General features: G+C 41.7%; 2 protein-coding genes across 5 annotated transcripts in view; one reads left to right on the plus strand and one right to left on the minus strand.

Annotated features, from left to right (window-relative positions):
- Positions 1 to 12,892, plus strand: part of cgnl1 (cingulin-like 1) — a 220,783-nt gene that overhangs the window by 84,549 nt on the left and 123,342 nt on the right. For all 3 annotated transcript variants that reach the window (XM_059952553.1, XM_059952551.1, XM_059952552.1), the window contains 2 exons: positions 3,893 to 4,034; positions 8,438 to 8,650. In XM_059952553.1, the coding sequence (XP_059808536.1) occupies positions 3,893 to 4,034; positions 8,438 to 8,650 (355 nt within the window). The remainder of the gene's footprint in view (positions 1 to 3,892; positions 4,035 to 8,437; positions 8,651 to 12,892) is intronic.
- The window catches only part of LOC132382398 (endogenous retrovirus group 3 member 1 Env polyprotein-like), a 35,648-nt gene that overhangs the window by 21,387 nt on the left and 1,369 nt on the right, over positions 1 to 12,892 (minus strand). The gene's annotated exons all lie outside the window — the stretch shown is intronic.

Consider the following 12,892-nt stretch of genomic DNA (forward strand, 5'->3'; position numbering starts at 1 on the left):
CACGGAAAACGGCCATTGTCTCTTGGAGACGGAATTGTGTATTGAGTACTGTACTTCATGGAAGCCCTCAGGGAATGATCAGAGGGGGTTGGTTGAGGGATTGCATCATCCCGACCTGATTGACATCTGAGACCCTGTGAGTCAGGATAAAAGAGGGTCTGGGGAACAGCCCGTTCAGACGCACCAGAAGAAACGCTAGAAATCCTGTAACAGTGTAATAGCGACAGCCGGTGGAAAGCCCACGTGTGTCCTTTTCCATTTGCCTTGGAGTTGGTGGGCCTGACCACGGAAGAACGGCTTTAGCCAAAACAAAGGAGAAACCAGCCCCAACGACCCTCGAAGGATTGACATCATAAAAGGAATGGGCAAGTTTTAAACTCTCTCTCTTGACTCCAACCAAAGGCTGCAGCCTGCATGAACTTGAGTGACTTTTATATTTCCATCAGACAATACATTATCCCCTAGACGACAGAGCTATTTTTTAGTGATTATTATTATACCCGCGCTTTTAGACTTAGTAGTGACAACGTATATTATCTGTATGTTTGCATTGATATTCTTTTTGTGTATTTTTACCAATAAATACTGTTAAAAATAGTACCATCAGACTTCAACGGACCTCTCTATCTTTGCTGGTAAGTGACCCAGTTACGGGGTACGTAACAATACAAAATGTGTTGTTTTGTGGTGGCAGTACATTGCAATACATAATGATGTAAAAAAATATAGATTACAATAAGAAACAGTTTTAAAATTAAATTAAATACGTAGGGCAAAAAGAGGTCGAAAATATTGAGGTGACGTACATAGGTTCATTGCCCATTCAGAAATTGGATGGTGGAGGGGAAGAATCTGTTCCAAAATGTAAAGTCTTTAGGCTCTTGTACTACCTCTTTGATGGTAGCAGAATACACACCTTGTGTGATGGTGGGGGGGGCATCCTTAATGATAGATGCCACCTTTTTGAAGCATCACCTTTTAAAGATGGCCTCTATGGTGGAGAGGCTAGTGCCAGTGATAGAGCGGGCTGAGCTTGCAACTTTCTAAATCTTCTTTCGATCCTGTGCAGTGGCCCCTCCGAATCAGGCAGTGATGCAAGCAGTCAGAATGCTCCCTGCTGTACATTTGTAGACATTTTTGAGTGTCCTTGATGTCATACCAGGTCTCATCAAACTCCTGATGAAGCATAGCCACTGTCCTGACGAAGGATCTCAGCCCGAAATGTCGGCACTGCTTCTCCCTATAGATGCTGCCTGGCCTGCTGTGTTCCACCAGCATTTTGTGTGTGTTGTTTGAATTTCCAGCATCTGCAGATTTCCTCTTGTTCACTGTCTTGCTGTCTTTTTAGTTGCATCAATGTGTTGGGCCCAGGATAGATCTTCAGAGATATTAACACCCAGGAACTTGAAACTGACCACCCTTTTCACTGCTGACCCCTTGATGAGGACTGGTGTGTGTGCCCTCAACTTGTCCTTCCTGAAGTTCATGATCAGTTCCTTGGTCTTACTGATTGATGTTGACTGCATGGTTGTTGTTGTGACATCATTCAGTCAGCTGATATACTGTATCTCAGTTCTGTACACCACCATCATCTCCACCTGAAATTCTCCCAACAACGGTGTCAACAGCAAATTTATAGATCTGTGTGTTTCCTTGACTTCCCTTTCTGGAAGTCCACAATCAATTCCTTGGTCTTACTGAGAATGAGTACAAGACACTACTCAACCAGTTGATCTCTTGTCTTTATGATACTCTGGAATTAATGTGAACAGAATGATCTGTTTAAACATTAATTTAGTGCTTAGCGTTGACTCAAAATATAAAGTTCTGGACTGTGCAGTTGTAATAACTATCACACTTTCAGCATTCACCATCATTTCATTTTATGGTTCGCAGGAATCCAGAGGTAACTGTCATTAATTCTCTGCTCTGCATATGCACTATCATCTCCAAAAAGCAGTAATTAAATGAAAACTATGCTTTTGCAATTTTTGGAAACAATCTGCCAGATGTTAAATTTTATTGCATGAGATGCAACAGAGGATTTAATGGTAAACAAGTTATACTTCCTACATAGCAATCTTATTGGTCCTAAAAAGCACATGGAATGTGTATTTAATTGCAGTTTGTTAAGATGGTTATTTCAAAGTTTTGTGGTAAATTGTCTAAAAGAATTTCATATTTTGATGTTAATCCAATCTTAAGTGTTTCTATCAGTCTTAATTTTGTGCTATGTGAAACATTTCCTAAACTAAAAATTGTTCTTTTTACTGTCAGGTTTCTTGTCACTGTGATTATCTGTTCTGCCCTTCCTGTTGAGTGATGCCCAAGATTCATTAGAACTACTAAGTGATAGAAACTGCTTCAGGAGAACACCCAACCACCCCATCAGAATGCCTTAGTTTTTGTGGGTAGCTTTCTTCAAAGGCAGTGGTGAATACCATTCCTGCTGGGCACAAAATCAGAGCCTTGGTAATCGTCTGTTAATAGTCAGGACAAAATATCACAGGACCTATTGGTTTTATTGATATATTTGTTTGGTGATTGAATTGTGCCTGTTCATTGACGTCTTCCTCTTGATAAACAGTGCTCGTAGAATAAATTTTCACCCTGTGAGCATCTTTTTATTTATCTATTCATAACTTTAATTAAGAGCACTGAATTTTGGCAGGGTTTTCCAAAGCTTGTAATGAACTTCAGCTTTTTGTGCAGATGAAGGACATTGATCCAAAACGCTGATTGTCCGTATCCTTCTGCAGATGCTGATTAGCCCTCTGTCAGTTCCTTTGCCAGTGTGGTTTTTCCTTTAGCTTGCTGTTCCCTATATGACTTTAGCTTTCTGTCACTGGTTTGATACACAAAAGTCATTGGGCTCTATCCTATCCTATCCTAATGTTCTTTTGTGTTATGTCATAGCTATCCCCACTCCTTTTGGAAAAGGTGCATTGTTGTTTTCTCAGAGTTTAGTGAACTGCTTCAGATTAAATGTTCTAGGAATTCTTCCAGGTGTTCTTCTGTGCAGACTTGTTGTAGGACTTGTAAACCAAACTGATTTGTGTGGATTTTACAAAGGCTGATACTCCACAGAAACAGACCCTTTGGCCCATCTTGTCCATGCCAAACCATTTAGACTGCCTACTCCCATCATCCTGCACCCGGCAAACTAAAGGCATTTCTCTGCTTTCAAGATGTATGTATTAACTGGCCTACAGATCAAGGCTGGATGGTTCCAGTGATTCTCTTTGCTAGACAGAGGATGCACTGCAGGGATGCCAGTGACTGTTTCACCAGATGCTTTAGAAGGTAAGGATTAAGCTCCAGTGGTAACCATTGTGGAGTTATATTCCAGTACTCACCACCTGTACTCAGTGGTGTTTAGATTAATAAATGACGATGGTATAGAAATCAATAAAACCTAGAGTGGAATTGACAGAATAGATTCTAATCAAGTACTTCCCTTTGTTCTGGGAATCTAGAACTGGAGTTTCAGAGTAAAAGCTCAATTGTTACAATGGAGATCAAGAGCAATTCCTTCACTCAGGATGGTGAACCTGTGAACATCTAAAATACTGCAGATGCTGGAAATCTGAAAGGAGGAAATCAATTCAAAGAGGCTTTAACCTGAAACAACAACTGTCTTGTTCCAAAGTCATTACTTAATATTATGAATATTTTCAACATTTTCTGTTTTGCTCCTTAAACCCTGCCTTTTTGACCAAGCTTATCATCGCCAGCATGTAGATATGCTGCAAGCTCTGAAACAGTTCCTGTGAAGTATTTTGGGAGATTCTGCTCAGTTTGAAGTGCTATATCAGTGGAAACTTTTATTGTTGAAGATGTACAGTGTGGTGTGGTTGGGAAATAAATAACATGTTTGGTGCCTTTGTGTCAGATTGGTGCAAGTGAAGATGGAGAGAGAGCAGTACCAGAGTGAAATCAGAGACTTGCAGGATCAGCTGTCAGAAATGCATGATGAGCTTGATTGTGCCAAGTTCCCGGCAGACAATGAGGAGGAAAAGGAAACTCTGATGATGGTAAGTGGGTAAGGGTTGTCTGTACAGTCTTTTTGTCCCTTCCTGCACTCAGCTCTGTTAGAGAAATTCTAATATTACAGAAGGAAAATAAAGTTGAATGTTTTTTTTTGTGGTGGTGATCTCTTCCCTGTGGATTTTAGTGCTTGGTCAATTTTGAGATTTAGTTGCAGACATGGTTGCTGTAGGCATCTGCTGCTTCTGGTTGTCCACTTCACTCAGTCCATCACCCACACACTCCTTCCACAATTTCCCCTCCCTCTTGATTCCTATCTGTCCACTCCATCTCCCTTATTTGGTTCCAATCTTCACCTTCCTTCTATATTAGATTCCATCATCTGCAGTTCTCCCTTGTCTCCACCTATCACCTCGCAGCCTCTGTTGGAATCCCCACTCTTCCCTCCTCTATCTGCCAATTCTTCGTCCACATCTGTACAGCTGCTCTTTGCTTCACCCCTTCCCTTTAGCTTTTTGTGCTATTTACCCTCTGTCTTTCAGTACAGATGAAGGATCTTGACCTGAAACATCGTCTGCCCGTTTCCCTCCACGGATTTGGCCTGAGGTGTAGCATCTTTTTAGTATTATAGGCTTTTGGAAAACCACACGACCCTGATGTTACACAGGGTAGAAATGGAAGCATTTGTTTGCTTATGGTACAATGACAGGAGGGCCAGCTCCATCCACAGGGAGGTGATTATTTTTAGATAGCAGTTACTAAGCGAGTTGGGCCATCAGAAACAATCACAGGGCCATCTTCATGTCATTATTTTGGGAGGCATTGCAAACAATGGAGTCATTCCACAGTATTGAAATTGTTGCAGATAAGGTATATTTGAATTTGCAATCTTAGGAAATTCCTGCAATGGGCTGGAACCAAAAATGTGACTTTTGTATCGCTTTGTAACATCTGAACATTTGCCGTGTTATTGTTCGTGAGCCATATCATGAGTCAAGTACATGACCAGATGTATCCAACATAAATAAATGTGTTCAGCTTCCTCACAGTTAGCAGCTCACTGTCTGGACTAAATGCCCAAGTCTCCATGCTTTCCTTTGCAGGCAAAGTGTCGCCCACTTTTCCTTGTTGCTGAATTTCTTCTATTGGCAAGGTGGGCAATGCAGGTTGGACTTTTCAATGATAGTACGTTTTCAGCGAATATCTTCTGGTTGATGCTTTCACTGCTGAGTTACTCTTCCTCCCATGAAACTGTAACCGAGAGCTCAGAGAGTTGGAGTTTGAGGTTAGCAAGTGGAGTCTGGAGATGAACTCACTCCTAGGAAGAAGCAGTCTGTGTCCCAGCAATACTGTACCTCCTTGATTTCATTGTATTTTTAAGTCTCATGCTTTGGTCAAGATTAAAGCTGTATATAGAGGGGAGAGCCCTGGCTTCTGATTTTGCTATTGGTTTGTTATATACAAAGATACAGTGAAAAGCTTGTCTTGTACACTGTTTATATGCTGCATTGTGACCATGAGACACAGGAGCAAGACTAGACCACTTCCCCATCGAGTCTGCTCTGCCATTCTATCACGGCTGATTTATTATTCCTCTCAACCCCATTCTCCTGCCTTCTCCCCATAACCTTTGAAGCTCTGATTACTTAAGGACCTATCAGCCTCAGCTACAAATATCCTCAATGACTTTGCCTCCTCAGCTGTCTGTGGCAATGAGTTCTTCTGACTAAAGAAATTCTATCTCTTCTGTTTTAAGTGGATGTCCTTCTATTCTGAGGCTGTGCCCTCTGGTCCTGGATTCACCAACTGTAGGAGATATCTTTTCCATATCCACTCTGTCTAGATCTTTCAATATTCATTTGGTTTCAATGAGATCTTCCCTCTTTCTTTTAAGTTCCAGCAAGAACAGGCCCAGAGCCATCAAACGTCCCTCATACGTTAACCGTTTCATTCCCAGAATCATTCTTGTGAACTTCCCCTAGACCCTCTGTAATGCTGGCACATCTTTTCCTAGATAAGAGGCCCCAAAGTCCATAATCTCCAAGTGCAGTCTGACCAATTCCTTATAAAACCTCAGCATCACATTGTTGCTCTTTATTCTGGTCCTCTCAAAATAAATGCTAACATTGCATTGGCCTTCCTTACCATCGACTCAACCTGCAAATTAACCTTGAGGAATCCTGCACGAGGACTCCAAAGCCCCTTTGCATCTCAGAGTTTTGAATTTTCTCCCAGTTTAAAAGATATTTTACTCATTTATTCCTTTTACCAAAATGCATGATCAGACACTTCCCCACACTATCTGCCACTTCTTTGCCCATTCTCCTAGTCTGTCCTGGTCCTTCTGCAGACTCCCTGCTTCCTCAGCACTACCTGCCCTCCACCTACCTTTGTATCATCAGCAAACTTGGCCACAAAGCCATCAGTTCCATCATCAAAACCATTGACATAACATGAAAAGAAGTGGTCCCAATACTGAGCCCCTGTGTTACACCACTGGCCATTGGCAGCCAACCAGAAAAGGCTCACTTCATTGCTAGTCTTTGCCTCCTGCCAATCAGCCAATGGTCTATCCATGCTCGTATCTGTCCTGTAATACCATGAGATCTTATCTTGTTAAGCAGCCTCCTGTGCAGCACCTTGTCAAAGGCCTTCTGAAAATTCAAATAAACAATATTCACTGACTCTCCTTTGTCTATCATGCCTGTTATTTCCTCAAAGAATTTCAGCAGATTTGTCCTATTTGAACAAGCATTTCCATGTACCCCAAGATCTCATCCTTAGTGATGGACCAACATCTTTCCAACCACTGAAGTCAGGTAACTGGCTTATAATTTCCTCTTTTTTTTTCTGCCTTCTTCCCTTCATGATGAGTGGAGATCTGAATCTTACCCTGTCTCTGTCCCTACACAGCTCCTCTAATTCACTCCACGAGCTTCTGATGAAAGTGCTTTGATGCATCCTGCACAGTTTTACCCCCTTTCAAGGGTCTTCTGAGCTTGATTCCATTTGGTCGCATGGTACAATGCTGAGAGGTACCTATTCATACCAATATTATTCAAGTCCCATGTGTTACAGCACCAATCAACTATCTGTTGTCTGTGTGTGTGTCCATTGAGGCAAGGTGAGTTTGATTATCTGGTACCCTTTAAGCTCACACAATAGTCAATGGTTATTACAATATGGTCCAGGCTGTCCAATCTGAACCCAATCTGTATCCCAAACAGTAAAAACAGGAAAAATGTGACTGGGTCCCACAGAGATTAAAACCATTGAATACTCTAAGGCAAGTGATGCTTCCTAGGACCTGGAGTGTTTCACTTCTGGAATCTATCCAGACAGAACTAATGTGTGGATATTATTGTCCTAAGATTCATATTCAGCAATCTGAAAATCATTACAGTTACTTTCTTTTGGAATTCAATGGCTTGAGATAACTAATTATCAGCAGTTTATAAAGGTGTGTTACAGTGAAGTGGTAACTTAGTTTTACACTTGCTTTTGGCAGAGCCTGTAAAATAGTGAGATTGCAACAGGCAGCCTCACAGCTAATACAGCACCGGGTTTAGGGATGGAGTCACATAAACGCCTGCCTGCAGAACTCGGCCATTAACCAGGCAAGCTCGCTGAGCCTTTGGGCTGTCTGAGTTTGAATGGTTGATGTCAATTGGCTGATAGATTTCCTGAGTGGATTTGGAACATAGCTGTTCAATCCCTGATTCAAGATCAAATGGGGTGGGTGTGGTCCACGCTGTTGCTATTTTTACATATTTTGTAATTAATGACACTAGAACACAGACTCAGTATTAAAATCTGAACGTAAACATAATTGGATTTATCTGATTGAAAATGAGTTCCCGAACTCATTAGATCAGGATGACGAAGCTGATATGTGCTCGGTGGGCACAGCATCGTGGTTAAAAGCTGATGCCTATGCTTCCCTCCTGCCCAGGAAGCTTGAGATAAAGTCCTTTGAAGACATCAGGTGATGATCTATTTGCTTTGGTTGTGGCTGCCTTGGCCACTGTGTCGGGTAAACCCTCGCATGGGAACCAGCACCATCAGAACCAAGGCAGAAGCTGAATGACCCTGGTTTGAAATTGCCTGTGGGTAAGCAGTTTGTTGGAGAGTGCCTGCTGTGGAATAACTCTGCCAATAGCATTCTCCGTAAGATGGATGACTTGGAATAGACTGAGTGGACGGTGAACAGCCAGACTGGATCTGTCCTGCATGAAGAGAATATGATGGCAATGCTGTCACTGTACTGGGACAGCTTGGCTCACGGTGTAGATAATTCTTGGGTGCAGGCCTTCAGTTTTACAGCAGGGATACTCTCTGTTCATAATCTGGAGGTGTGCAATACTTAAATCTCTTATCCAAAGGCAAAATTTTGTGGTGCACGTGGTGGTAATGTTCTTGTCAGAGTTTTGAATATTGTGTCTGATTCCAGGAAATGATTGAAGCAAAGCAGCAGCTGGAAGAGGTGCTGATTGCTAAAGAAGATCAGCAGGAGATGTTGAGGCGAAGGGAAAGAGAGCTGACAGCACTTCGGGGTGTTTTGAAAGAGGAGGTGTCAAACCACGACCGAGAGATGGAAGAGCTTAAAGAACAGCATGAAAAGGAGAAGCAGAAACTGAAGAAAATTATAGATGATCTACTGCAGGTAGTTTAACACATTGCTTTCACATTTGTCATTTGGAAGCCTTGGAGCTGACTGGAAAGCCGTCTGTCTGATTCCCGTTTGGGATCTGTATTGAATTGAATTGACTTTATTACTTACGCCCTTCAAATTCATGAGGAGTTTAAGTCTTTGCATTACATCTCCATTCAAATGTTCAATTATAGTCATTTATAATAAATATTATGTACAACAGGACAGTCAATATAACATAGAAATACAGTAGAGTCAGCATGAATTAAGCAGTCTGATGGCCTGGTGGAAGAAGCTTTTATGCTGTGGTACCATTTCCCAGATGGTAGCAGCTAGAAAGAACAGTTGTGGTTGGGGTGACTGAAGTCCCCAGTGATTCTTCAGGCCCTTTTTACACTCTTGTCTTTGTAAAATTCCTGGATAGTGGGAAGTTCACATCTACAGATGTGCTGGGCTGTCAGCCCCTCTCTGCAAAGTCCTGCGATTACATTTCCATACCAGGCAGTGATGCAGCCAGTCAGGATGCTCTCAATAGTGCCCCTGTAGAAAGCTCTTAGAATTTGTGGGGGGGCCACATCAAACTTCTTTGGCCTTCTGAGGTGAAAGAGGTGCTGTTGTGCCTTTTTCACCTCACAGCCAGAGTGTACAGACCACGTGAGAGCTGGTGGTGAGGGGAACATTTCCATCTGCTACATCCCAGTAAGGTTCAGAAATCTGTACAGGGATGTTTGAAATATTCATATACAAGTTTCTCACTGCAGTTGTAAGCAAATTAACTTAAGAAAAAAATGTTTGTTCTTTCAGTTGAAAAATTCAGTAAGGAGCAATTGCTGATTGAAGTTTTCACAAGGACAGCTTACAGTGTTGAGGAATGACCTGTACAGCTGCCACGTTTATATGTTTGAAACGAGTTAATTTGGTGTGTGCAGGTATAGCCTGGGTATTGATGCAGACTTTCATGCTGAGAGTTCTTTCCTTCTGTCTTAATTGTGTGTTGAAATGGTGGCACCTAATCATTATGAAGGGAATGAATGTAGTAAAAATTGCCCTCACTTCCGAATGCAATGGGGCAATCTTTTATTAAAGAGTGGCATTGTGGAGTATTTCATTTGCTATCAAAGAACTGTAATTGTAAATGACATGATGAAAGATAAGTTTGTTTTGTGCTGCAATTGGCTTGTAAAGTGACCTTGTAAGTAGGTCAGCTTGGCAGGATGGGGCTATAAATAGTGGTTCTGTTTTCTTGATGGCATTTTAATGTTCCTGTGTATGCATGGAATTAAGTTTTGTTAGTTAGTTTAAATTATTTTCCAAGTGGATGTTTTCATTAATCTACAATCTCTGTAAGTTTTAACTTTAAAACTAATTGCAAGGTCGCTCTTGCGATTGGAATCATTTGAAAATAATTAACTGCTGGCTTTTCAGGTTCAAAATGATCACACTACATTGCTGCTGAATGTCAGGTAAATTTTGAATTGAATTGTCAACTTTGTATAACTTGCTAGTAGGATTCTCCCTAATATACGCCTGTGGCATTCTGCTGGTGATTGTGTGGGCCCAGAGACTAAAAGCATCTGCCTTCTGCTCTTTTGACTTCTTAAAAAATCCTGAACAGGCTGAGCTGCAACAGGTCAGAACAAGCTGCAGCACACATGTACTTTGGATCCAGCTGAGGCTGAGTGACAACCCACATACTGATTCCTGTTCTTCCCGCCCCAGGTTCGGCTACACCAGGCATGGGCAAACTACGGCCCGCGGGCCATATGTTAAGCTTTTTAATCCGGCCCGCAGAACTTGATGAAATTATATTAATAAACCTTGTTAACGTTTTTTCCCCGCAATTCTGGCGTTTTCCCAATAGATGACGCACTCTATATACATTGACCTTGGTTGAGGTGCAGCGTATTACTCCACATTTGCGCTTTACTTTGTGACCTTGTGGCGACCCATTTCCTGGCACATCCGAACCGGCTCACAATTAGCCAGCGTTCCGGCTAAGGGAGATAGCCTGCGGGGATTTGCGAGCACAGAGCTCTGCATATTGGCGCGCTCTCACTGTTCTGTCATTGTGCGACTCGTTGTTGAGTTTTGGCACAGGGAACAATTGAATAAGAAGGAGCAGGACAAGTAGACCTGCATCTCCTACCGTTTTTGAAATAAAGACAATCAGGAGGAGAGTGATGATGATAATATCTTGAAGGATAACAGAATTTTCAGTGCTTTAAAATAATAACTGTTACTATTAAAAAAAGCTGTATTTTATTCATTTAATTTTCAGTGTTTTAAAAGACATGTTAATAAATAGCTAAATACCATGGGACTTCAAAGACAGATATTTTGTTGTAATGCATTTGTTCATTTTCAATTGAAATTAAAGCACATGTTTTCTACATATCCCATGATATTTTATTTTCTCTTATGAGGTGTATTACCAAAACACTCCGTCCATCTGCTCCTGGTCCGGCCCCCCTGTCAAATTTTAGAACCCTTTGTGGCCCTCAAGTCAAAAAGTTTGCCCACCCCTGGGCTACAAACTGAAACACTATATTTCCTATCTTCCCAGCACAAGTCTTCAAACCCAGTCCAGCTCACGGACAACAGGCACAGCACGAGGGGACTGTGCACGGGTGCACTGTGTTCACCAACATCCTAGGAATATACCTATCCACAGACAGCGAGTCAGCAGAAAATGAGGGCTTGGTGTACATCTGCTCACTGGTTATGTAGAATGCCAGATGGTAGAAAATGGGGTCACTCAGGACCAAATGTCACAAAGCAGTAGAGATGTAGAAGTCTCTGAACAGATTTACAGAATGGTGCCAGAAATGGTGAAGGGGTTAACATATGAGGAGTGTTTGGCAGCTTTGGGCCTGTAGTCTGGAATTTAGAAGAATGCAAGGGGATCTCATTGAAATCTACAGAATATTAAAAGGACTAGATAGGATGGATGTGGAGAGGATGGTGGGGGTGTCCAGAACTAGAGGACACAGTCTCAAAATTGAGGGGCGACCATTTAGACTAGAAGTAAGGAGGAATTTTTTTTTAGCCAAAGAGTGGTGAATCTGTGGAATGCTTTGCCACAGACTGCGATGCAGACCAAGTCCATAGTATATTCAAAGTGGAAGTTGATTGGTCAGGGCAATGTGATATGGTAAAAGGGCAGGTGTATGGGGTTAAATGGGATCCGGGTTCTGCCATGATGAAATGGCAGAGCAGACTCAATGGGCTGAATGGCCTAATTCTGCTCCTTTGCCTTATGGTTTTATGGTATAAAGGTAAAGCTATATTTATGTGGAGGACATAAAAAAAAACTGAGGCATCTTTAAAAAAGTAATGGCAGATTTTCATGGAACAGGTACAAATGTTTTCATCTGGGGTCGTGCCTATTAACATGAGAATGGGATCGAGAAATTTGATAGGAAATCAAAGTAAACTTTACCCAAGGGTGGTGGGAACACAGAAATCAATACCCTTGGGTAATCTTACAGGGACGCAGTGAAGGTGGAGGAGTTAAAGGTTAGGTTAAAAGCTGGGGACTGAACAGTGCTGAGTGAAATGTAAAGTCCAGTACTGGTTGTCTGACTCGATTGTTTCTCTTCACCCTGTGAAGAAGGGAACTCACCTGTTCTTTTCATTGCACCAAAGTTTGTGGTGACCACATGCCTGTATTCATGGTACAACTTTTGATGGATGTAAGCTTAAGTGTTATCCTCAGAGAGAATCCATTTTACTGGGGAGATCCCCCAGAGCAAACAGCATTACTTCACTGTGTTTCTTTAATAGGAGAAACTTAAGTGGTAGTCTAGGTTTTTGTACGTAATGAGGCACTATAGAAGTATGATTTTAAAAGATTAGTCTGCTGTCATAATCTTTAGGATAATGATTCCTCTTTGAAAAACAAAATCTGTGCATTTGTATCTTCCGTTTGGTGCCATTATGTATCATTTTGTGCATCTTTTGTCAACAAACTCATTTTTAAAACTGCTCCCTAAATGTCTTGCAGTTCAAGCTGTTTTTATTAATGAGTGTGCTTCTATTAGAAATTATTGCCCCCCCCCTCTCTCACACGCCGACTGTGAAATGAATAGAATTATTTTAAAGCCATTTTTGTAGCATTAATGGGAAACATCCCAGCTGAATCGGCTGCCATTGTTTCACTGACAGAGGCAGCATTTACTCTGTGCAGACTGTGGCCAAGATCTGCCGATGCACTGGCACTTCTTACCAGAGACCAAATGAAGGTTTCACTTTGGG

The sequence above is a fragment of the Hypanus sabinus genome, chromosome 28, assembly GCF_030144855.1.
Source record: "Hypanus sabinus isolate sHypSab1 chromosome 28, sHypSab1.hap1, whole genome shotgun sequence".
Lineage (NCBI taxonomy): Eukaryota > Metazoa > Chordata > Chondrichthyes > Myliobatiformes > Dasyatidae > Hypanus > Hypanus sabinus.